This window comes from Leucoraja erinacea, chromosome 16, assembly GCF_028641065.1.
Source record: "Leucoraja erinacea ecotype New England chromosome 16, Leri_hhj_1, whole genome shotgun sequence".
NCBI lineage: Eukaryota > Metazoa > Chordata > Chondrichthyes > Rajiformes > Rajidae > Leucoraja > Leucoraja erinaceus.
This window is the reverse complement of record NC_073392.1, coordinates 5019353-5045440: the sequence shown is the minus strand read 5'-3', so window position 1 is coordinate 5045440 and position 26088 is coordinate 5019353. Positions and strand designations below refer to the sequence as shown.

General features: G+C 42.2%; 1 protein-coding gene across 1 annotated transcript in view; it reads right to left on the bottom strand.

Annotated features, from left to right (window-relative positions):
• ptprga (protein tyrosine phosphatase receptor type Ga) overlaps nucleotides 1–26088 on the bottom strand; it is a 483112-nt gene that overhangs the window by 175116 nt on the left and 281908 nt on the right. The window contains exon 6 of the mRNA XM_055647582.1: nucleotides 4997–5063. Within this exon, the coding sequence (XP_055503557.1) occupies nucleotides 4997–5063 (67 nt within the window). The remainder of the gene's footprint in view (nucleotides 1–4996; nucleotides 5064–26088) is intronic.

Genomic DNA, 26088 nt, shown 5'->3' with positions numbered 1-26088 from the left:
ACACCCAGATTAACACAACATTCAGGCATAGTCTACAAAATGGGATGTTTCATTTGACCACAAATGTGCCAACATGCACATAGGTACGCACCACACTAATTGACATTAACTGACACTAAGAAATTAATATTGAATTGCTAAACTTGCTATTGTGTTGTGCTGCGTACAGCTGCAAGAACGTGTAGCAATCAATAAAGGGCTATAGGCCTATTGCGAGTTTATGTACAGGGACATATGTATCTGTATACTTGTATTTATACTTATGCATTTTAAATATGTATGTCATGTTTTATACTTTGGTAATATAACAATGTTTTTATCATGCCAATAAAGTTTTTAAATTGAAATTGAAATTGAGAGAGAGACTGGGAGAGGAAGTCAGAGAGAGAGAGATAGAGAGTCAGAGAAAGAGAGACAGTCAGAGAGAGACAGACAGACAGAGAGTGGGAGCACAAGCACGAGAGAGAGAGAGACTACAGAGAGACAGAGAGGAGGGGACAGAGAGAGCTAGAGAGAGTGCAAGAGAGAGAGCGACTACAAAGAAAGAGAGAGTGTCTAACAATCTACCTTTGATAATTAACGGCATACCACTTTGAAATCCCTCACCATCACGGGACTCAGCGTGGACCATACTCATAAACACTATGATTGCAAGAGCAGGTCAGAAACTGGATATCCTGTGGCAAGTCACAAGCTCCCGACACCTCAAACCCAACTTTTTGGCACAAATTTCTTGGAACATCTTTCAATGAGCCACAGGATATAATTTCATGTCCTCTGAACTGCTACAAGGTTAAAGATAAAAGTAATTTCTTCTGTGGCCCACCATTTAACACTGAAAAATTAGCCAAGGGACCAAGCATTACAGGAAGTGTTTGTTATTTTCATGATTTTAAACTTTGACATCTAACTGTGACATTTCTCATTGTACCTGGAGTCTTCGCTGGTTCTGTGTATATTCCAAACAAGCATAAAGAGCACACACTTGCTATTTTTTAAAGCACATCATTTTATGTACGTCACATCCATTGCTGTAAAAAATGGCAGTGGCATGTCATAGTAATTGGAAACATAGAAATTAGGTGCAGGAGTAGGCCATTCGGCCCTTCGAGCCTGCACCGCCATTCAATATGATCATGGCTGATCATCCAACTCCGTATCCCGTACCTGCCTTCTCTCCATACCCTCTGATCCCCTTAGCCACAAGGGCCACATCTAACTCCCTCTTAAATATAGCCAATGAACTGGCCTCGACTACCCTCTGTGGCAAAGAGTTCCAGAGATTCACCACTCTCTGTGTGAAAAAAGTTCTTCTCATCTCGGTTTTAAAGGATTTTCCCCTTATCCTTAAGCTGTGACCCCTTGTCCTGGAATTAAAGAGACAATTATACATTTTGCCAGTAGGATTTTAAATGTTGGTTTAAAAATGAAGCCATTATACCAACAACAAAGAATTTCCACCCAATAACAGAATTGCACAACAGGCTAAAAGAAAATTAATATCCAAAGATCAATGGATAAAATAATTATTGATATTGTTTCCATATCAGAACAATACCAACAGGGGAACACAATTTAGTACTGTTTCAACCTTGAACTTAAAGCAATAATTATGAAGCTCGAAGTCTCAAATAAGGCTGGATAGTGCTGGAAACACATAGCAACCCTGGCAGCATCTATGGAGATGGCAAGGAGTCGGTGGTGGGCGGTTGTTTTTTAGTATGGTGAAACAACATCCTGCTCCACCCAACGTCTTAACACAGACTGAGCCTTGGCAATGTCGGCAGTGCCTGCCAGGGACCAATAGGCATTGAACTTGGTCTGGCCAGCTCATTGCTGTTGATCAAAAAGACTGCTGGAAAGGTAGATAATTTGTACTGTATTTATGGAGTGCAGGAGGATGAGGGGTGATTTTATTGAGGTGTATAAAATCATGAGAGGAATAGATCGGGCAACAGAGTCTCTTGCCCAAAGTAGGGGAATCGAGGAACAGAGGACACAGGTTCAAGGTGAAGGGGAATAGATTTAATAGGAATCTGAGGGGTAACTTTTTCACACAAAGAGTGGTGGATGCACGGAACAAGCTGCCAGAGGAGGTGGTTGAGGCTGGGACTATCCCATCGTTTAAGAAACAGTTAGACAGGTACATGGATAGGACAGATATGGACCAAGCGCAGGCAGGTGGGACTAGTGTACCTGGGACATGTTGGCTGGTGTCGGCAAGTTGAGCCAAAGGGCCTGTTTCCACACTGTATCACTCTATGACTCTCTCTATTTGACCTCCCTTTCAGAGTGTCACACAAGGCAAACAGCCTGTTATTGTATTGATGCAGGGAATGCCAGAGTCAATTTATGCGCTGTAAATTCACACAAAAGATGTGAAGATTTCAGATTTCAGATTTCAGATTTCAGACAGATAATCTGTTTTACACAGGTCTGAAGAAGGGTTTTGGCCAGAAACATTGCCTATTTCCTTCGCTCCATAGATACTGCCTCACCCGCTGAGTTTCTCCAGCATTTTTGTCTACCTTCTATTAAGGGCCGAGAGGTTGTGGGAGATGAAAGGTTCAGGCATAGTGGGGAAACAAGCTCGATGAGAAAGAGCTTAAAAAAGAAAAATGAGATGAGTAGTAAAATGAGATGAGTAGAAGTTGTTACTGTGGGAAAAGTGTTAATTGGGACTAGATGGCACGACATGTTGCTTGATGAATGTAAGGGAGCACTCCATCACTCTGTTCCACAAGAGAAAATAATTTCGAAACATGGAACTGCAGATACTGGTTTACAAAAAAGGACACAAAGTACTGGAACAACTCAGCGGGTCAGGCAACATCTTTGGAGAACATAGATAGGTGACATTTCGGGTAGGGAGCCTTCTTCAGACTCAGTGTCGTTTTTCCAGAAACTAATTTGCTTGTTGAATCTTACTCTCCATGTCTCCTTTTCACCTGCTGAGCTTTCTGTTAAATTGAAATAGCTGATAAAATCTGTGAACATAACTTCATTTAAATAATGCAATTATGGATTTGAATGCTAAAATTGGCTGTGTGGATACTCCCAAACCTAATATAGTTAAATTTGAAGTAAATGCGCTAATCATGAGATATAAGAAACTGCAAGATTCAGCAAAGCACAAAGTGCTGTCGGAACTGAGCAGGTGGGAATGGATAGATGATGTTTCAGGTTGGACCCTTCCTCAGACTGATCAATGACGAGCTGGGTTCAGGTTTCCCACTTTAAAAGAGCGTGCATAAGGAGGTAAATGCTGTGTCTCACCTTGTTTTTTTCTACGGATTCTGACAGATGGTGTGTTTCATTTTTAATGTTTTAAACTGTCTTCAACGCTTTCCCTTTTTCATATAACTTGTCATTTCCCTCAATCTTTCTTGAGGCGTGGCATCAAGAATGTGGCATCTATCTGCAAGGATTCGCAACATCTGGGCCATGGCCTCTGCTCACTGCTACCATCGGGCAGGAGATTTGCAAGTCTGAAGTCGCACACCACCAGGTTCAGCGGCAGCTATTTCCCTACGACAGGATCTTAAACCAACCAGCATTACTGGCCACCTCTTGCACTGTTATGTTTTTGCACTAATGTCTTGTCTTTTGCACACTTTATTTTAGAAACGTTTGGTGTAATTTAAGTACAATTTGTGTATAATTTGCTTTTATGTGTTTGCCTGTGATGTTACAAAATTTAAATTGTATCTCAATGTCCAGTGCATAGGACAATAAACTCTTAGTTTTATAAGCTTACCAACAGTAATCATACCAGTCCAGTTGATAAATCTATACAGAAATAAATAACCCATTAACTGTGCATGAGGAAACCAAAATAATGACTGATTTCACAGTCAGCTGCAAGCTGCCCATGCTTATTGTTGATCTACACAGAAGTTCCCATGCACCCTCTGCTCTAACTGCTAAAAGAGCAGAAGTCATGAGCACAGCCTTCTATGACATTTGCCATTAGGCAGGAAGGGCAGAATAAGACTTGCCTACTAAAATGGCAAAAGAGGGGTTGGGGCAGGATGAAGCCTGGCAAATGATAGGTGAATACAGGTGAGAGGGGGTTTGAATAATCACATTTCCAATGTGACTAAGTCATGGAAAATAACTCCCTATGTTAGAGCCAACCAAGCACACGCTGTTCAAGTGGTGGAAAATGACCAACACTTTGCATTCCTGTAATAAGCAGTCTGACATCAACGCACAGATGAAGAAATGCTGCAAACATCTTTGTTCAAGTTCAAGACCTCTGCATGAAGACCATGTTGGCACTCAAGCAGGGAAATGCATCAGGTTACGTCAGAAGTGCAAGCATTCCCATCATAATCCAGGTCAAAATAGGCAATTCTCAGCTCGTTTAGAGTAGCCTCGGCATAACATGGCAAATATATCAAATGGTTTGGCATTGCGAGGTGCTGATTGACTAAATATCCACGCAGACAAGGATGTATTGTTGATTCAACATTCATCTGTTCCACTTTCCAAATCAAAACTTAATACTGTGAAACCATGAATATTCTTCAGCCTTGCCATATAAAATTCCTCTCAGTATCTCTAACATTGTACCTCTCAGTTGAACAGTCGTTCAAGAAAAGCTTTCATTTCTAGGATGCGCTTCTATTCAACTTCAGCAGCTGATAACAAAGTTGTGCCATTGCACCAGAACTCAGAAATATTAAAACAGTTTCAAAACTAAATGACGATTTATCACACAAAACAGATGGCTCATTAATTATATTCATTTTTTTATGGAAAGATATTAAATGTTAATGAACAAATGCTTTATGATGACTGTAATTAGAAGAATGGGTTTAATGTATGAGCAGAATATTTCAAATTAAACTCTGTTAATAACACAAAATAAATGTGCATATTTAATCCTTTGTGCACACTGGGAATGTGGAAAATTGCAACTGGTCAAAGACATACAGCAATTCCCACAAATCTCTTTATTTCTATGAAAGGAAGCTTTAAGTAGCTTACTTACCATGATGCACAACTCCCTTCAAGCCTCTGATAATAGGAGCCAGCGCAAGATTGTCCTGGCGTGTGACCTGTGTGTAAAGGATATACGTTGTTAATTCCTCCTAGCCACAGATAAAATGATCTTCAATTTTAACCTTTAGAGAAAAGATCTTATCTAGTCACCAGCTTTGCTTTCAAACTCATCCTCGGATATTGTACCTCAGTACATAAGACTAAAACTATAAGAAACTAACACTACACAAATCTCACAAAAAATAATTACATTTTGAAGAACCAAATACTTGAGAAGATGGGTGAAGCTTTATCTGATCTAATTCAAACATAAGATGAAAGGAACTTTAATCATAGACAGCAGGAGTCAGAGATTCACAGAATGGTTATAGCATTTGAGTACTTGATACAGCCCAAGTTTTACCAGTACTGTGTGAAAAGCCAATTACTAGCATCACTCCTGTCCTCTCCCCCTAGCGTGACATTTATTTTCCTTTCAAATGCACACCAAATTCCCTTTTGAAAACCTGAATTGAATCTACCTGCGCACTACCCCTCCACAATGCATTCCAAAGGCTCAGCAAACTTTCCCCTTGTGTTACTTTTGGCAATCTCATGAAATACACGGAATTCTTACTTGGCCAGACAGGGTAGATGAAGAGGTGAAATTGTGTCCTTACACCAAAGACTTTGTGGATACTCTGTCTCATAATACTTTGCTATTGTAGACTCCTTTTTCCATTGCATTTGATCACGAGAACAAGACTATTAGTTACACAGCACAGAAAAAGACCCTTCAGCCCACCAAATCTGTGCTGACCATTAAGTACCCATCTACACTAATCCTACACTAATCCTATTTTATTGGTAGGTGGTGTTGGTAGGTGGTCAAATAACCTACCAACACACACATCTTTGGGACGTGGGCAGAAAGCTGCATGGCTATAGGGAGAACATGCAATGTCTATACAACTGTGCAGGAGGTCTGTATTGAACTCAGGACACTGCTCTGGTGAGGCAGATGTCCTACCAGCTGAACCACTATGCTATTCTTATGTACCATTTATGAGCCATAATATATCGCTTCAGTTCAACATCATTTGGTAAACTGTACATATCGCATCAATTGCATCTCTAATCAATTTTCTCTGTTACTCATCAAAAAAAATTTCCAGTTAGGATTAGTCCACAATGTTTATAATGATAATAGAAAGGAATTCCCCATTGCACCAATCCCCAGAAAATATCCTCAAAGAATATTTCAAACATAGTTTGAAAAGTTAGTTGTAAATGTATGTGCATTTTTAAAAGTAGTAATATATAATCAAAATCAAAGTCAAACTTTTAAAATTTGCACTCGTCTTTTGCCAACATATTTTCAATCTTTGCCACTCCTTTGTTGGTCAGTGACTTCAAACAGATTTTGCTCATTTTGTTGATTCTTTAATATTACAACAATGTTTTTGTTCACGGCACTGTGGTGCAGTGGCAGAGTTGCTGCCCTATGGAGCTAGAGACTCAGGTTCAATCCTGACTACGGATGCACATCTCTGCAGAATTTGTATGTTCTCAGCATGATCTGCGTGGGTTTTGCCCGGGAACTCCGGCTTACTCCCACACTTCAAATACATACCGGTTTGTAGGTTAATTGGCTCTGGTAAAATTGTAAATTGTCCCTGGCGTATGTAGGATAGTAATAAAATACGGGGGTTGCTGGTTGACGCGGACCCGGTGGGTCGAAGGCCCTGTTTTGTGCTGCATCTCTAAACTAAACTGGGCGGAAGACTTTGTACAGTTTTATAACTTGAAGCACAGCTGCTTAGTGCTTTTGGTCGAAGGAGCAAGCAAGAGATTGAAGATTTCAGCTCCAAATTACTGGGAACTAACTTTCTTTGACATTTATATGCAAGCTTTTTTATCTTGAGTTGTTTATTACATTGTAAAATTACTGCAAATATAAACCTGGGTCTTTAGTTCATCACCATTAAGCAACATTCAGAAATGGGTTTGATTGATTCAGCAGGACAACAAGAGCAAAATAAGGGTTAATGCGGTGCGGATGATTTAATGGATGGCAATGGCGGGGAAAGATGTAGATAAGCAGAAAAACAATTTGTTTACTTTCATCATAACAACTGTGTTTAAATACCTTATTACCTTATGCCTTAAATACCTTATGCACAGTTCCGACCTGGATTCACTGCAATTTAGTGGAATGAGAGGGGATCTTATTGAAACATATAAAATTCTTAAGGGATTGGACAGGCTGGATGCAGGAAAAATGTTCCCGATGTTGGGGGAGTCCTGAACTAGGGATCAGTTTAAGAATAAGGGGTACGCCATTTAGGACTGAGATGAGGAAAAGCTTTTTCACCCAGAGTTGTAAATCTATGGAATTCTCTGCCACAGAAGGTAGTGGAGGCCAATTCACTGGATGTTTTCAAGAGAGAGTTAGATACTGTTCTTAGGGCTAACGGAATCAAGGGATATGGGGAGAAAGCAGGAATGGGTTACTGATTTTGGATGATCAGCCATGACCAAAGCGCAGAATTGCCTATTCCTGCACCTATTTTCTATGTTTCTATTATATTATTTCTGAAACCTATTTCTAATCCTACCGTAGGCCATTTTACTTGTTGATTCCTGATTTTTGCCAAGAACTCCAACTAGAAATAAAATATAAGGTGTAAAATCCCCAGAGACTATGAAACTGCGAGGAAATATCGCATCTGAGGAAAAAAAAGAAAAACAGCTTGGATTTGTTTGCAATAACAGTCTAAGATGAATTCCAGGTATTTATGTATTATTTCACAGGATAGTTACAAACAGTCGAGATGAATGGAAAGGTAAAAGAGAGATGGAACCTGTAGAATGTGATGTAATTCACACCACAGATGGCATTATGGATTAAAGCCAAATGTTTGTAACACTATATTCTGGCAGCACTACTTCTGACACTAGTGAATGTCACCACCCCAGTCTTAGAGTTTCAAGAGGGTCCATGTCATATAATTTTGATATATAGTTAAGATTTAAATCGTGATCATTTCAGCATTTCAGATCATTATTGCTGGTATTAATTCCAGTTTTGTGGCCTACCAAGAGGAAAAAAAAAACATTTCAGTTATGAGAGAAATATATTGCATTTCTAAAAATAGTTTGGTTAATCTTATAATTCTAATTTTCTTAGTAATGAATGGTTTTAGTTATTTTTGGATTTTAATCTACCAAGCAAGCCATTCCCCCCCAGATTTCATTGCAATTACATTGCAATATCCATGGAGTGATATGGAATTAATATAAGCAAGTAGGTTCAGTATATATATATATATATATATATATATAATGGTTAGCATAGGCAAGGCAACTGAGAGCCTATTTCTAAGTTGTATAACTCCATGACTCTATTAAACTTCGGGCTAAGCTGCTCTCCTTATTTTGATCTTATGTTCGTATTTAATGAGAATTGTATCGGTGTCCATTTTATTTATATAAATGAAGAAACGATGAACATTTAATTGATTTGCTCCACAGTGCTTTACTTAGCCTTTGCCCACAGACCTGGAAAAAATATGTGACAATGTTCCTTTTTTCTCTCCCGAATCACTTTTTCAAACCTTGGATTCCGATGGATTTAGGTTTAATTAGTTGTTTTCACCAAGGTCCCAAGTTTAATTAGTAGATTTTTACAAAGGTCCCAAGTTTAATTCCTGGCAAGTTAGCTGATCAGAGACACAGAAACCAGAAACACAATAATTAGATTCAGGAAAATGTCCTCAGTTACCCACTTATGACCGTTGTCCTGTAACTTTTAATGAAAATTCACAAAGGAAGAATAATGGACAAGTGAAGTGGGGTGGGCTTCAAGGTCAGTTTATTTTGCCAAACCTTAGCCTGAATTTACAAATAAGCATCAACCAAGATAAAATGCCAAAGGGTGACTAGAAATATAATCTTGCAGCAAAGGAATTGTGGTCTTACAAAGAAAAAGATCTTGGTGGAATTATATTAGTGAATTGCTAAATCCTTCAAGTGATATTTTGATCACACATGGTATAGGAAATAACTATCATGATACTAGCAGTTTTCAGGTGTTGATAGGTTTTTAAGGTGTAAATTATTTTATATTAAAAAAAACTAACTAGAGAAATATTCTCTAGCCTCCTGAGAACTTAAGACTTACCATGGGCAGACATACACTATTAGACAACAGCTGTTCACATGAATTGACCTCCAGGTTCAAGAAATGTGTGGGAAGGAACTGCAGATGCTGGTTTAATCCGAAGATAGACACAGAGTAACTCAGCGGGATAGGCAGCATCTCTGGGGAGAAGGAATGGGTGACATTTTGGGTTGAGACCCTTCTTCAGACTGCCAAGTCTGAATACTCCCAGCATTTTGTGTCTCTCCAGGTTCAAGAACATCTTCTTCCCAACAACCATCAGACTCTTGAACACTGCACAATACTAACCACTACCATAGCAACTATAATCTACTATGGACTTTGTTTTTATCACATCATGGACTTTAGTATTTGCATTATTATGGTCTGGTTACCTTGTATTAGCGATTATTAATTTATTGTATTATTAATTATTATATATTTAGTATTAATAATAATAATACATTTTATTTATGGGCGCCTTTCAAGAGTCTCAAGGACCGTACAAATATTTAGCAAGTAGAGGAAAAACATGTAAGCGGAATGAAATAAATAGTAGAGACATGACTAGTACACAAATTAAAGACAGAATTCAATTCAAAACACAATATGAGGCAATTCAAGCACAGATGAAAAGGGAGGGGGACGTGGGGCTAAGGATAGGCAGAGGTGAAGAGATGGGTCTTGAGGCGGGACTGGAAGATGGTGAGGGACACGGAATTGCGGATCAGTTGGGGGAGGGAGTTCCAGAGCCTGGGAGCTGCCCTGGAGAAGGCTCTGTCCCCAAAACTGCGGAGGTTGGATTTGTGGATGGAGAGGAGACCGGCTGATGTGGATCTGAGGGACCGTGAGGGTTGGTAGGGGGAGAGGAGGTCAGTGGTATATGGGGGGGGGGCTTGATGGTGGAGGGCTTTGTAGGTGAGGACCAGGATTTTGTAGGTGATCCGGTGGGAGATGGGAAGCCAGTGAAGGTTGTTTGAGGACTGGAGTGATGTGATGCCAGGATTTGGTGTGGGTGATGAGTCGGGCGGCTGCGTTCTGGACCAGTTGGAGTCGGTTGATGTAGGTGGAGCTGATGCCAAGGAGAAGTGAGTTGCAGTAGTCCAGTCGGGAGGAGATGAAGGCATGGATCAGTCTTTCAGCAGCGGGAGGTGTGAGAGAGGGTCTGACTTTGGCGATGTTGCGGAGGTAAAAGAAGGAGGTTTTAATGACATGGCGGATGTGAGGCTCAAGGGGGAGTGGAATCAAAGGTTGCGCCAAGGTTGCGGGCCTGGGGAGATGGGGAGACAATGGTGCCGTCGATGGTGAGAGTGGGGTTATTGATTTTGCTGAGTGTGGATTTGGGGCCTATGAGGAGGAATTCTGTTTTATCGCTGTTGAGTTTGAGGAAGTTATGTTGCATCCAGGTTTTTATAGCTGACAAACAGGAGTTGATATGGGAGAGGGGGTGTTGTGGGGGGATTTGGTGCCGAGGTAGATCTGGGTGTCATCGGCGTAACAGTGGAAGTCCAGGTTGAAGTGGCGGAGTATCTGACCAAGGGGGAGGGTGTAGATGATGAAGAGGAGGGGGCCGAGTACGGAGCCTTGGGGAACGCCTTGAGTGACTGTGGCTGTAGCAGAGGTTTGGTTATGGAGAGAGATGAAGTGGGATCTGTTGGAAAGGTAAGAACAGAGCCAGCTGAGTGCAGAACCTTCAATGCCAAGGTCCCCAAGTCTGGTAAGCAGGATGTTATGGTTCACTGTATCGAAGGCTGCACTTAGGTCGAGGAGGATGAGGATGTTGAGGGAACCAGTGTCAGCAGAGGTGAGGAGGTCGTTGAGGACTTTGAGGAGAGCAGTTTCTGTGCTATGGAGGGGGCGAAAGCCAGATTAGAGGGGTTCGAATAGGTTATACGCAAGGAGTATTGTGTTTTGCATTAGTGGACCTGTAATGTTGTAACAATTAAGAGTGATGTTGTTCCATTGCCAGTACATATGATAATTTTACTTCGGAGTCACGTGAGTGATTCCGTGAAGAACCCAGCTCTACTGCGCATGCGGCATTACGCACAGCTGTGCAGAACGCGGCCAGCGGGAGTCGGGCAGCTCCCGCATCCAAGGACGAGAGGTAAGTACTTACCTTAATCGGGCCTTGTGGTTTTTGCTCCAGGGGGAGCAAAGTAGAGAGGCATGGTGAGCGGCCCCGTTTCGACTCCAGCGTGGAGCCGACAGTGGACGGGGAAAAGGCGCTACCCGGACCGCAAACGCTGCGGACCGCTGCAAGGAGCTGCGCTAATGCCAGTCCGCTGAACAGCTGTTTGGTAACAGCAGCGGACCGGCGGGAAGTTTTAAAAACCCGACCGGTAGCCCTGCAGACTCCTGACAAGGAGAATCGCTGCCCGGGAACCGCCACAATGCCGCCTGGAAAACGGCAGGCAGCCTCTACATACAGGTAAGAGAAAAATCTTCCCAATTCAACAGGTTCTACAGGAGCCAACTTCCTCTAAAACTGGAACAGGTTGGAGACAGCAAAAATAAGTATGTCTGTCTCCCCAAGCCAGAGGAGGTCATGGAGTTCACCTCCAGGAATAAAGGGGCACTGGCTGAATGCCAAGGGAGCTGACTCCTACCCCAGTGCTATTGCACTAGCCATCTCCCTTGTCGAGGGATTGATGTAACAGCGGAGTTTGAGCTATGCCTCCTCCAATTTATAGCACACCCTTTTGCTCCCTCTTTTGAGGCTAGCTAAGGAGGCCAGGGCTGGGCTGGCTTAAACGCTGGGCAGGCGGACGAGAACAGCAGTATGCCAGGGGAGCAGGATCAGGAAGAGCTACTGGGTGTCGTGGGCCACTACATGGCTCCTCCACGCGACCATCTTCCCAACAAAGCCCTGCAGGAGCAGGCCTTTCCAGAGGCAAATCCACAGGCAGCTGGGTCAGCGGACTCGCAGACAAGCAGCGAATTCTACAGAAGGGTCAAGATGTTACCGCCTTTGCTCGTTTTTTCCACGGATTATACTCTCCCAGGATGAGACTATCCCATTGCACTACCAGGGTGCTGACGCCTAAGATGTTCCCAAATTTGGGATACTCGACTGAACAATGGTGCATATAGACCTGCCCGCAGCCCCACCGACAGCACCAGCATACCAGCAAACTACGCCTTCATGAAAAAACAACAAACATGGAGGTAGGTAGTCTGGTTCCTCCCAGTTTACACTAAACAAGGGTGTTCTACTAACTACGGGGGGGGGCATTTACACTTGTTAATAAAGCATGGGATGCTGTCACAAATAACTAAAATATACTCAACAGTATTAGAGGATAAAAACGAATTCAAATTGGGCATATTACCGCCAGTTCAGCAATGCGCCCAAAGGGCACTTTCTCCCTCTAAGAAAAGAGAAGTGAGAAGGTCAAGCTGAACTAGAAAGGCTCATTACTAAACGGATCATGGGAGTAAACATGAACCATTGGAAACTACAAAAGATGGTGAATGTAGCATCATCATTGATCTAATATCACTAAATAAATCTGTTGAGTATATATACACTTTAAGATGGAGATGGGTTTTTGTCACTGCCAGGCATCTGATCTCCCAAGGATACCTAAGGGGAGCATTGATATGGAAGATGCTAACTATCTTATACCCATACACTAGGATCATTATAGATACCTAAAATTTTTTACCTGGATAATGGATATCCCGGTTAGGGCAACCATGGGAGCATAGAGCAGTCCCTATGGTCTAACTTCTGCCCTAAATCTATTATAAATATCAAACGGCCATGAAAATATTAAGAAAACAAGCATAATCATGGCATATATTGGATGATATCCTCATATTAGGGGGAACAAAGGAATTAGCTGTGGCAGCAGTTCTAGCTACGAAACAGCTCCCTAAGCTCTGAGGTTTATCCCACGCCCAGATAAACCAGAATTGAAGCGTTAACTACCAAGGATTATCTGGGCTTCAATAATAATTCCGTCCATATGACTGTTACTTTGCCTAGGTACTTGGGTCACTATAATCAAATCATGAATGAACCCACTGAAGCTATATCACAACTAAGGTGGTGGGTAGACATCTATTTGGCATAGTTTTCAGCCCTATTATCATCACCAATCCCAATTTGGTTATTAAAAACCGATGCCAATACTTTAGGCTGGGGAGCAACTAAACTCAATTTCCAGCACAGGTAACAGATGGACCAATTCACAAACATCGTTACTACACATACCGGGCATCAACTACTTGGGATTGGTGAGCGCCTATTGGGCTAAAAAACATATGCATTTCAAATGCAGCACGTACATATGTGGTTACGGATTGATAATACTATGGTGGTGGCTTATATCAACCATATGGGGAGCATAATAATCATTGTTGTGCATCAAATTGGTCAAACAAATCTGGCAATGGTGTGTCAAAAGACATTTTAACTATCAGCTGCCTATGTCCTAGGAAGCTAGAACACAGTGGGAGACACCAGGTCACGGGGTAAAATTTATGATTACATTGAATAGATGTTAAACCCAAAATATCTGCTAAAGGTATTAAGCAGTTTGAAAGCCAGATATCAATTTGGTTGCACAAGAAGGAATCACCAGTAACCTATGTATGTGACTTGGGAACCAGATTAGAGGCAGCAGCGATAGATGCCTACACGCTGGAAGGGGGAATTTCTGCTTTGCCTTCCTCCCTTCTGCCTCATCAGACGGGCACTTCGGAATACAGATGGGAGTCTCCGAGATATTGAACGTGCCCGACCGGCCTACACAGCCATGGTTCCCAGTTCATCACGACACGGTGGGCGAGTCACCTATGGATTTCCCTAGTGGACCATGGTTGCTGACTCAACCCAGTATCAGGCACAAGCCACCCATGCCAGGGAAACATCAAACTCCTGGGTGCAGGGTTTGAATAGACCTTACCAGGGACTGGGATTATCCAAGGGACCACCATGTCGGCATCCCTGCGAACAGTCACTAAAAGCTAACATGGGTAAAAATACTGCCACGACGCAGGGACAACATACCGAATTATTCAACCACTGACGTATTGGAGTTCCTGGAACATCTACACCATGACCAAAAGGTGAGTTACAATGCCGTAAATACAGCATGAAGCGCCTTATCTGCTTATCTAAAACAGCATGACAGCGGAGCATGGGATCCCATCCACTGAAGGTAAACTTATGAAGGGCAACTATAATATAAGCCCCAAACACCCAGGTATATACCCATGTATGGGATATTGGTGTGATATTGACATATCTCAGAGAATGGCACCAGCCAGATCCCTCAGCTTGCTTAATCTATGTTTAAAAAACGCTCATGCTTATGGCTCTCGTACACGCTCACAGAGTCCGGTCACTCCATAAACTAGACTAGATACATGGTGATTACCCCGGACGCATCACGTTCATATTTAGGTCTGGTAAAATCTAACTCGCAGGTATTTGGGACTAGGCGAGATTATGAGTTCGGCACGAACTAGTAGGGTCGAGATCGCCTGTGTTTTCCGTGCTGTAGTCGTTATATGGCTATATGGACCAGGAACGCCCAATTCACTGGTGGGGTTCCGGGCCTACCCACCAGAGTCCAGGTTGAGTGTGGTGACCCATCTACTACTATATATAGACACAACACACAATCTTAGAGGGAGAGGAAAGCCTATGGGTCAACCACAGTAACCCAAGACGGGGTACGAGCCAAACTACTCCAAGGTGGCTCAAACAGGTACTGAAAGCTGCCGGAATAGATAATAATACATTTAATCCCATTCCACTAGGGCAGCATTGGTATCAACGGCTGAACGAATGGACATCCCGGTTGACCACATTTTCAATACAGCAGGATGGTCAAGGGAACGACGTTCTGAACATTTTTTATTATAAACCGTTGATAAACCTGATTTAATTGCAGGAGAATATTACAAACTGCAATATTAATTTAAGCTCAGAGGAGCTCTTTATGTTGTTATTGTTAACAAATACCTTTCTGTTTCTTTTGAAAGCAGATCCACTGGTTGATTACGATAACACTTCCTCCCTCATAAACTTCGGCAGTGAGTGAAATAAAAACTGTTACACGGTTTGAAATCACAGACCTTTGAAGTCTTCACGGAATCACTCACGTGACTCCGAAGTAAAATAGTAGGATTAAACGAGTACTTACCAGTATGAAGTTTGATCTGTATTTTATGAGGAGTTACGGTGAGGTATTACGTGCCCGCCGCTCCCACCCTCATTATATAGATCAAACTAATAAACTGATGTCTCGTGATCTTTACCATCTTACTTCAAATATTTTGTCTATCCTGTGATTTCACACCGCTGCTTCGAAGTATGCCGCATGCGCAGTAGAGCTGGGTTCTTCACGTAATACCTCACCGTAACTCCTCATAAAATACAGATCAAACTTCATACTGGTAAGTACTCGTTTAATCCTACTATTAAACATTAGACTTGATCTATGGAAAATAACAAGGGAACCAAATTGGTTAGTTTGACAACTTTGGACTGCACTCTACCACAGATATTTCCCATGCTTTCTCCACCCATCACATTAACTGCAATTTCAAAACAAACTTGCTTTCTCACTTGTTCCTTCTGTTGAAGGATAAATAACCTGAAACACTAACTCTGTCTCCATGGATGCTGCTTGATCTGCTGAGTGCTTCTATGATTTTTGGCTTTTGTTTCAGATTCGAAGATTATGTTTGCTTGATTTAGACACCACCAATAAAAATAGTGTATAAGATTATGTATGTTATAATATATTCTATCCACCCAGTTGTGGTTTATACTGTAGTGGCAATCACTGTTTGTAATTAATAGATTTGTCCAATAATAGTAGGTAGACAAAAATGCTGGAGAAACTCAGCGGGTGAGGCAGCATCTATGGAGCGAAGGAAACAGGCAATGTTTCGGGCCGAAACCCTTCTTCAGACTGATGCTTTCTCCAACTAAAGCATCCAGAATTTTTGTGGCTTTTATGAAAAATTAGCAACATTAATCAAAACTATGAACTTCGATGGATTGTCTTTGGTTACACTAAAGATCACAATTTTCTTTCATTAGTATTGTTGCTATTAATTTATTGAATTCTGTTTATCATATATTATCTGTGTGCATTGTGTTTACAGGCCCATTATGCTGCTGCAAGTAACAATTTCATTGTTTCAATACATGACAATTGAACGCTCTTAACTTGACTCTTGAGATAAATGCACCATAGTCGCTGAGCACCAATGTATAGAAAATATAGGTACTGTTTTATCCAACCTTCAATGCTCAGATACAGAATCATAGAACTTTATAGGGCAGGTTGCGCCCATTCATCCTCTCAAGGCAACACTAGAAAATTAATTCTGACAGGTTAAGATTTGGCCACTATAGTGCATTGATTTATCTGGCTACCCAAAGCTAGATTAAGAAATGCATTCAAATAGTTTTATGTTTATTTAGGAAAACCAGTGATTTCCAAGTTTGAATTTTGCAAGTAAGTAGAGAGTTGGCAATTTGAAAGGCAACTGTGGTGTGGTGTCACTGTATCCCAGACTTCAATTAGGGTAACAAGACAAAAACTGTATGTGAATCTCCTGTCAAAAATAGTCAATTACCCACAAAACAAGAGCAGAACTGAAGCTAAAATACTGACTTTAAAGACTTCAATTTAACTGACCAGCAAAAAAAATATAACTTATTAGATTTATTTCAATCTGAACTCGTTCTAATAAATGTCTGCCATTAAAAAAAATGCGGACTCATAGTTATTAGACAATGCGTTTTTCTGTGCCTACAGATAATAAACATGTTTTCTTTATTTCTATAAAATATTTTGACTATAAACTTCTCTGAATAAAATGGATTTCTGCAGCCTCAAGAGATTGCATATATATCACTCTGCAAATGTCTCCCATCTGTATTTCATATCACTGAAGTCATAGAATTATAGCATAGAAACAGACCCTTTTGTCCAACTTGTCATGGCTGCCCCATCTAAGCTGGTCTTATTTACCTGCATTTGGGCCCTATCCCTCCAAATCTTCCTTATCCAAGTACCGGTCCAAATGTTTTTATAGTACCTGCCTCAACTACTTCCTCTGGCCGCTCGTTCCATAAACCCACCACATTCTGTCTGAAAAAGTCATCTCTTCGGTTTGGATTAAATACTTTCCCCTCTCAACATAAACCTACTATAAAACCCTCAATTTCTTGATTTCCCTACCCTGTGAAAAACACTTTGTGCATTCACATTATCGCCTCATGAATTTATACACCTCTTTAGGATCATTCCTCTGCCTCCGACACTTAATGAATTAAAGTCCAAGCCTGCTCATCCTCTACATCTATATCACTAAAACTCTGTTCTTGACCGGTTTTGGCGATCTATGCTGCGGTTTCCGAGAGACCGCCGCCACCTACGGCCATCATTTTTGGCCACCTCGCTCAGAGCCCCCCTCCGCCGCATATGTGCCGAGGATTTTTCCCGTCGATGAAAATTGTGGAATATTGTGAGCAGTTTTGTGCCCCAATATCTGAGGAAGGATCTGCTGGCATTGGAGAGATTCCGGAGGGGGTTTACGAGAATGACCCCGGAGAAGATTGATTTAACATACAAGGAACGTTTGATAGCTCTGGGCCTGTGCTCGCTGAAGTTTAGAAGGATGAGGGGGTATTTCATTGATACCTACCAGATAATGAAAGGCCTAGATAGAGTACAGGTAGATAGGACATTTCCAGTAATAGGAGAGTCTAGAACCAGAGAGCACTTCAACCACGGACATTCCATTCCATCCATCTGCTCACTACCACGCTCTGCCCCCCCTCAACCGCGTCACCCCCCATCCCAGCTGGCCACACGCACAGTCAACTGGGACAACCTCAGATCTCTCCAGCCCCATCCCTCCACCCTCTCACAATGCCAACCTTGCCCTCCTCAACACCCGGTTGCTCAACAACAAAGCCCTTGCCCTCCATGAACTAATCCTTGACTACACTCTGGACTTCCTTCTGCTCACTGAAACTTGGCAACAACCCAATGTCTTCTTCTCCCTCAATCAAGCATCCCCACCTGGATTTAATTACATCTCCAAACCCCGCCCCTCCCGCCATGGAGGTTGCCTCGCTGTTATTTTCAACCAGAACTTTCCGATCACTGAACTCACCTTCCCCCCAGTAGCATCATTTGAATTCCTCGCCTGCAAAGCCCTTTCCTCCATGACAGTCATCCTCATTTACCGGCCACCTAAACCAAACCCCTCCTTCCTATCTGACTTCACTGAACTCCTCACACTTGCCTCATCTCTTTCCCCACGTCTGCCGCTACTTGGTGACTTAAATATTCACATGGACACCCCCACCTGCAAGCTCGCATCTGAATTCGCCTTTTTACTTGACAACTTCTCTCTCAATCAGCACGTCACCTTTCCCACCCATGACAAAGGTCACATCCTTGACCTGGTCTGCTCCACAAATCAACCGGTACTCGACCTCCATCCATGCCTCTTCCCCCTCTCTGATCATAAGCTTATACGGTTCACCATCCCTTCTCCGACACCCCGCCCCCGCTTCCTCCGAGAAATCACCTTCCGTAATCTAAAATCCATCGATCCCCACCATCTCTCCGACCTGCTCTCCACCACTCTCCCCCTGGACTCAACCCATATCTCACCTGATGATCTCACAAACCATCTCAACTCCACCTTGTCTACCTCCCTTAACATTCTGGCCCCCCTCAAAACAAGAACCGTAACTTTTAACACATCTTCACCTTGGTACACACCTGCACTTCGTAAGCTGAAACAGACTGGTCGCCGATTTGAACGACTCACAAAGAAATCATCTCTCACAGTCCACCATGAAGCTTACAAACTCCACCTCACTGCCTACAAAGATGCCCTCATTGCTGCAAAATCTGCCTACCTCTCCTCCATATTCACCGACCCCTGCCTTAACCACAGAACCCTCTTCTCCATAGTGGGCAACCTCCTCAAGCCTCGAGCCAACATTCTCCCTACCTCTACTCCGGATCTCTGCAACTCATTCCTCCACATTTTCGCTGACAAAATCAGCACCATCTATCAATCTTTATCCCCTGTACCCGACTCCCCAGCATCTATTCCACCACCTACCAAGGCCCCTCCTTTCAACATCTCCACTGACCTCCTTACCCCTCCTCCACACTGCTTCCTCTCCCAGTTTGACCTGGTCACCCCTACTGAAATCTCCAAACTCATTAGCTCTTCCAGACCCACTACCTGCTCCCTCAACCCTCTCCCCACTCCCCTGCTGAAGTATTGCCTCCCCGTTCTCTGCCCCTACCTCATTAATCTCTTCAACTCCTCATTGTCCCAAGGAATTGTCCCCTCTGCTTTCAAAACTGCTGCTGTTACACCAATCTTAAAGAAACCTGGTCTTGATCCCTCCTCTCTCATTAACTACCGCCCAATCTCAAACCTCCCCTTTCTTTCAAAAACCCTGTAGTGTATCGTCGCGTCACAACTTCATTCCCCCCTTCTCGCGTATAACCTATTCGAACCCCCCCCCAATCTGGTTTTCGCCCCCTCCATAGCACAGAAACTGCTCTCGTCAAAGTCCTCAACGACCTCCTCACCTCTGCTGACACTGGTTCCCTCAACATCCTCATCCTCCTCGACCTGAGTGCGGCCTTCGATACCGTGAACCATAACATCCTGCTTACCAGACTTAAAGACCTTGGCATTGAAGGTTCTGCACTCAGCTGGCTCCGTTCCTACCTTTCCAACCGATCCCACTTCAGCTCTCTCCATAACCCCACCTCTGCTACAACCACAGTCACTCAAGGCGTTCCCCAAGGCTCTGTTCTCGGTCCCCTCTCTTCATCATCTACATCCTCCCCCTTGGTCATATACTCCGTCACTTCAAACTGGACTTCCATTGCTATGCTGATGACACCCAGATCTATCTCAGCACCAAGTCCCTCCACCACCATCTCTCCCATATCAACTCCTGCCTGTCAGCCATCAAATCTTGGATGCAACTCAACTTCCTTAAATTAAACAGTAACAAAACAGAATTTCTCCTCATTGGCTCCAAATCAACTCTTACCAAAATTAACAACCCCACTCTCACTATTGACGGCACCACTGCCTCCCCATCTCCTCAGGCCCGCAACCTTGGCATGATCTTTGACTCAACCCTCTCCCTTGAGCCTCACATCCGCCATGTTGTCAAAACATCATTTTTTTCACCTCCGCAATATCGCCAAAATCAGACCCTCTCTCACACCCCCCCGCTGCTGAAAGACTCATCCATGCCTTCATCTCTTCCCGACTGGACTACTGTAACTCTCTTCTTTTTGGCATTAATTCCAGCAACATCAACCGACTCCAACTGGTCCAGAATGCAGCCGCCCGACTCATTACCCACACCAAATCCTGGCACCACATCACCCCAGTCCTCAAAGAACTTCACTGGCTTCCCATTTCCCACCGGATCATCTACAAAATCCTGGTCCTCACCTACAAAGCCCTCAACCACTTGGCCCCCCCTTATCTCACTGACCTCCTCTCCCCCTACCAACCCTCACGGTCCCTCAGATCCATTTCAGCCGGTCTCCTCTCCATTCTGAAATCCAACCTCTGCACTTTTGGAGACAGAGCCTTCTCCAGGGCAGCTCCCAGGCTCTGGAACTCCCTCCCACAATTGATCCGAACTTCTGAGTCCCTCACCATCTTCCAGTCCCGCCTCAAGACCCATCTCTTCACCTCTGCATACCCTTAGTCCCATGTCCCCCTCCCCTTTGCATCTCTGTCTTACTGCTCTATTTTGTTTTGTTCTTGACTCACCATGTAAAGCGACTTTGAGTCATTGAAAAGCGCTATACAAATAAAATGTATTATTATTATTATAAAATCATACATTTAGACGCACTGAAAATAACAAAAAAAATCGAAAAGACAGACGGGCTGCTGTCGAGGCTGCCGTTCGCAGCGCCACCCGATGACGATAATTCTCCCAAGATTATTGTTCTTCTTTGTAAAAATATTACATCAAAAGCACCAGTATTATCAATGTAACATGAGATCAATGGCGGGTATCCCACTGATCACAATTAATAAATAATTTAAACTAACTGGAGCGTTTGTTCAATTGGCAACAGAAACTTTTGTTTTCTTTCTGTGGCTCCTTTTGACTAAGTGCCACTGCCATGATAAACAGAGAGTTCGGAGGCGGAGTTGTTCTACATATGCAGGAATATCATTGCCTACATATATAGCAAACAGACAAATGGGCAGATTTATTTAATTCGTTGTATCAATGGTTTTGTTAAGAGGGAACTGCGATGAGGAGAGAATCGAGGTTACACAAAAAAGCTGGAGAAAATCGTTTCGCCGCATCTATGGAGCGAAGGAGCTAGGCGAGCAAACAGACAAATGTGCAGATTTATTTAATTCATGCATTTTAAAATTTGTATTTAACAAATATGAGAATAAGACATTTTTTCTTAAAATGCATAAAAATATAAGACTTGCAGATGAGTACTTAGACTCAATGGTTGTGTTATTTGTTTGCACCTTCAGCTGGTCTGTAAGCAATCTGAGCAGCTTACCTTGATAGGAACTGAATTAAATGATCTTTTATTGTCTGTCGCTAGAGCATAATTCAGAAGTGTAAAAATCTCCTTACAACATAAAGAGGATATTCTTCTTTTATATGTGTACTTTAATCTCTTTGAAGGTAGACCAAGAAAACATTTGGTCGGATAAGACCCAAAATAAATCGATGAATGGATATATTTTGCCATGAGCTTACAGAACACTGATTATGATCAAAGTTACTTCATTCAATTGCTACCATCCATCTGCCTCTTTGTTTGACATTTCACAGTCAAGAAGGGATCAAAGGTTTACCATTACAACTGGCATGAGGTAATTTGTGTTGATGGAGACAAGCTAACACATTTCTTATTACTTTGCAATTAACAGGAAAATACCAAAGCCAACTTATTACAATCTCAAATAAATAAGACTTTGGAACCTATGCAAAACTATCTTAATGTCAGACCATGAATTTTACATTAATTTCCGAAAACTGTTCTTTGGAAATGTAGTTAAAAGATCTGGAAATATGACAAACACTTAGCATAGATTAGATTCATTGCATTTCTGCCAGCAAGCTATGATGACCAGTGTCCAAATTTTATTTTCGCTTTTAGCTTAGTTACATTATGCACCACACAGAATAGTCAGATTTACATAATAATGTTTTCATGGAAATTCACAAATGTTGCAATATTATCAAACAAAGATAATTCAAAAGAAAAAATATTTAATTCCATTTTCCACACAACCTTGTCTGGAGGTGCATTTGTGGTGAATCCATTCTCTGGATGAATCAAGCTGGTTAGGCTCAGCAACATAAAAGTGCCAAAATCTTCCTTGGGGTTTTTGTTAATCAGTGCCACAACTTGGTGGGCTTAAACAGAGATGGGGATTCAGAAGGATTTGAATTCCTTTGATATGATTCACAAAGATATTAATATGCATGATCAGGATTAAAAGAACGGAAGCCAAAGCATTTTATGAATTACAAGTAGACCAGACTGTCAGGATACGGAAGTCCTGCAGCCAACATAATGTTCTTTCTGAAGAAAGTTTGCTGCATTTACTCGGTCTAGCACTTTACTTGACTCGATTGTGCAAATAAAGGAATCAAATCAAATCAAACAATGTAGTTGACTCTCAAATACCCTCGGACATGGGTGAGCAGATCACTGATCTTCATCAAATTGTTACCTCAGAGCACAAAGTACACAGAATGCCTGTCACAATTTGATACATTTACCACAGTCCACCCTCAAAATGCTCCTTACAAACAGCTGGGGAATCACAATCAGACAGGTGAATTAACAGCAGTTTTGGAAGCAATGGCCACCCCACAGTCTTTCTTAAGACAATATTGCAAAGGACACTCTTCGAACACATTGGATGGATCTCCATCATGAAAAATGGACTAGAGTTCGTGGCAAACTATCAGTTCCGTATTGGGCATCCATGAGTCATCGTAGGCCATCAGTACCGGTAGAGTTCGTAAGTAATCATACAAGAATGGATCAGGTCAAAGGTTTGCACTAAGAACTACGAATGGTTATAGACAATTCAAAGGCTGAATCAAAGGACATTTATTTGTCATGTACACCAATTGGTGTAGTGAAATTTTAGTTGCCATTTGCAGCACACCAATAAAAATAAGACACAACATTAAAGAAGAATTTAACACCAAACATAAAAAACATCCCCCCACAATGGTCCCCACTGTGAGGGAAGGCACAAAGTCCAGTCCTCTTCAACTTGCTCACCCATGGTCGGGCTTATTGAGGACTCCGCAGTCACCGCAACGGCGGCCTGATGCTACAGGCCCTCTCGGCGAGATCCAAGGCTCCTCAGTGTTCAGAGTCAGCGCCGCCCCACAGCTGGACGCTCCGCGACCACAGCTCCGCGGTTGGAGTCGGTGGCCACAGCAGACCGTAGTTTACCACACGGTGACCCTAAGTAAGGCATCGCCTGCTCTGCGATGGTGCTTCAGCACTGTGCTGCCGCCAGAGCGGAAGTTCTGGCCGATCCCGGCAGGAAACGCCTCTCCAGTCCCGGAAGGGGCGAAGATACGACTCGGAGAAAAGCCGCATCTCCGACCAGGTAGGGACTGAGAAATGCAGTTTCCCCCCACCCCCCATATAAAAAGACTAGAAAACCTCCAAAACACCACTTTTTAACATACTAAACATTTTAAAAAAGGGTGAAAGGACGGACAGCTGCAGGCTGGGCAGCCATACTCGACGGCGCCCCCACAAGGAACTAGGAATTAAAGAACAAGCGAGAAATCATGATGCGCCTCACATCTATCTATATCTATACATATTACCAAAACTCTCATCTTGTATGTTTGTTTGTTCGTTCACGAAACTCCACAAAAACGGTACAAGATAACGCAACAATTTTAGGCCCACCTTACTCACCATGGTCCTGTGATGTGAACTACCAGGTTTCGTTCAGATTGATGTTATATCTTACACGTTATTGACTTTTTAAACTTGTCAATTGCGCTCCCACTTGCCGGCTGCGCCTGCGCAGTTGGGGGAGGGTTGCCGTGCGCGTCACAATGGGGGTCTCTGGCATCACAACGGGAACCCATCAGCAGCGCCTGCGCAGTTCAGGGCTATGACTGAGTGGTGGAATATTGCGTTGGGGACAGGGCCCAACGGGTCCACGCTTGGTCTTATGTAATAATAAAATGAGCGTGAAGATTTTTGAATTATCTTCAGCCCTAAGTACAGTGTGGGTAATCTGTCTTGGTGTATTCGAGAGATTCTCACTGTCACTTAAACCAGTCTTTAACCAATTCAAATTATTCCATATGATATTAAGAAATCAATGAACAGACTAGGTTCAACAACATTTATGTGCTCCTAATGCATAACCTACTGAAGATTGGCGAAACAAAGCTATTTTTTCAATACAACAATGCTTCTATAATAAACTTCCCAAATACACTCTATTGTCGACCAGCGGGAAAAATCAAGTCTGCCCAAATATTAGTCCAGTGATGAACAAAACTGCAAATGCTGGAAATCTGACATAAAAAACAAACACAGGTCATACAGCATCTGCGGAAGGAGTCTGAACAACAGGCAAACGCCTCCGTTGCCATGCTGTGAAAAGGAGAGGATGAGAAGGAGTTTCTTCCCAGAGGCCATTAGGACTGTGAACTCCTATCACACCAGGGACTAACTTTACTGAACCATTTTACTGTTGTGTGGTGTCTTTTTAAAATTGCTGTTTTTTTCTTTTTTCCTCCCACAAATATGTAATATGTGAATATGTGATTCTGTTCCATTCTGTCTTGTAGTTTTTTGTGCACAATCCACAAGCATTGCCACTTTTCATTTCACTGCATATCTCATATGTATATGCGACGAATAAACTTGACTTGACTTGACTTGATTTAGGTGTGATTAAAGCAAAAATAACTAACATTCACACCTCATGAGCATTGTAAAGACCATCTCCAACAAAGGGTAGTCTTACCATCCATCCCATTATTCTGCATTACAAGTTGTTAAATTTCCTGCTGAATAAATTCATTAACAAAAGAACAGGTCAGAGAAAGATGTTCAGCGGTAAAATGACTCAATTCCAGACTCCCCAAAGCCATACTACTGCCTGTAAGCTGAAAATCAGGAGTCTAATGGAAAGGAATACATCGGCTGCTTTTAAAGAACAATTATAGATGCATTTAAATGTTGTTTTTGCAAGCAAAGCCCACAACTCATGAATGATTTTTTTTTAAAGGGCTTTGGTGATTTGGGAATTACATCAAGAGCAACATGTACAGCTTTAGTCTCTTTCCCCAAGAGAGCACAGCCATTCTCCCTTGAGGAAATATCCATTTTAGCATACAAATATAAAACAGATATATGTCAGATTAATTCATGGGAGCTATGAGGAAAGGTTACCTGTTTTTGTATCTTGTCTTTCCATCACATTTATTGATCTAAGGTTCTTTAAAAAGCTTCAATGCTGTTTTTAAATCTTTCCCCAGGAGCCCGAGTCACAACTGAACAGTTTCTGAGACTTCTGTTGGTAAACTCACTCTCGGGAGATACCAGCAGACATATGGGCCAAATAAATGAATTTACTAAATCAGTCACCAGTTTATGCTGAGTAGATTGAAAATTAAGAGCACTCTCCTTAGTTTTTAATGAAAATAAAATAATTTAAAAGCATAAAATGAATCCACCATAATTTTTCTTATACAATGGTAGGTCTATTAAAATTATCATGAACATTTATAAATCAAAAATATGTTGGAAATATGTGAAAGATGAAAGGAAACTATTTCAAGCAGTATACAATCCTCTTTTATCTTAACTTTCTTATGATAATCAATAATCTTTCTACTGTCAGTTCTGATA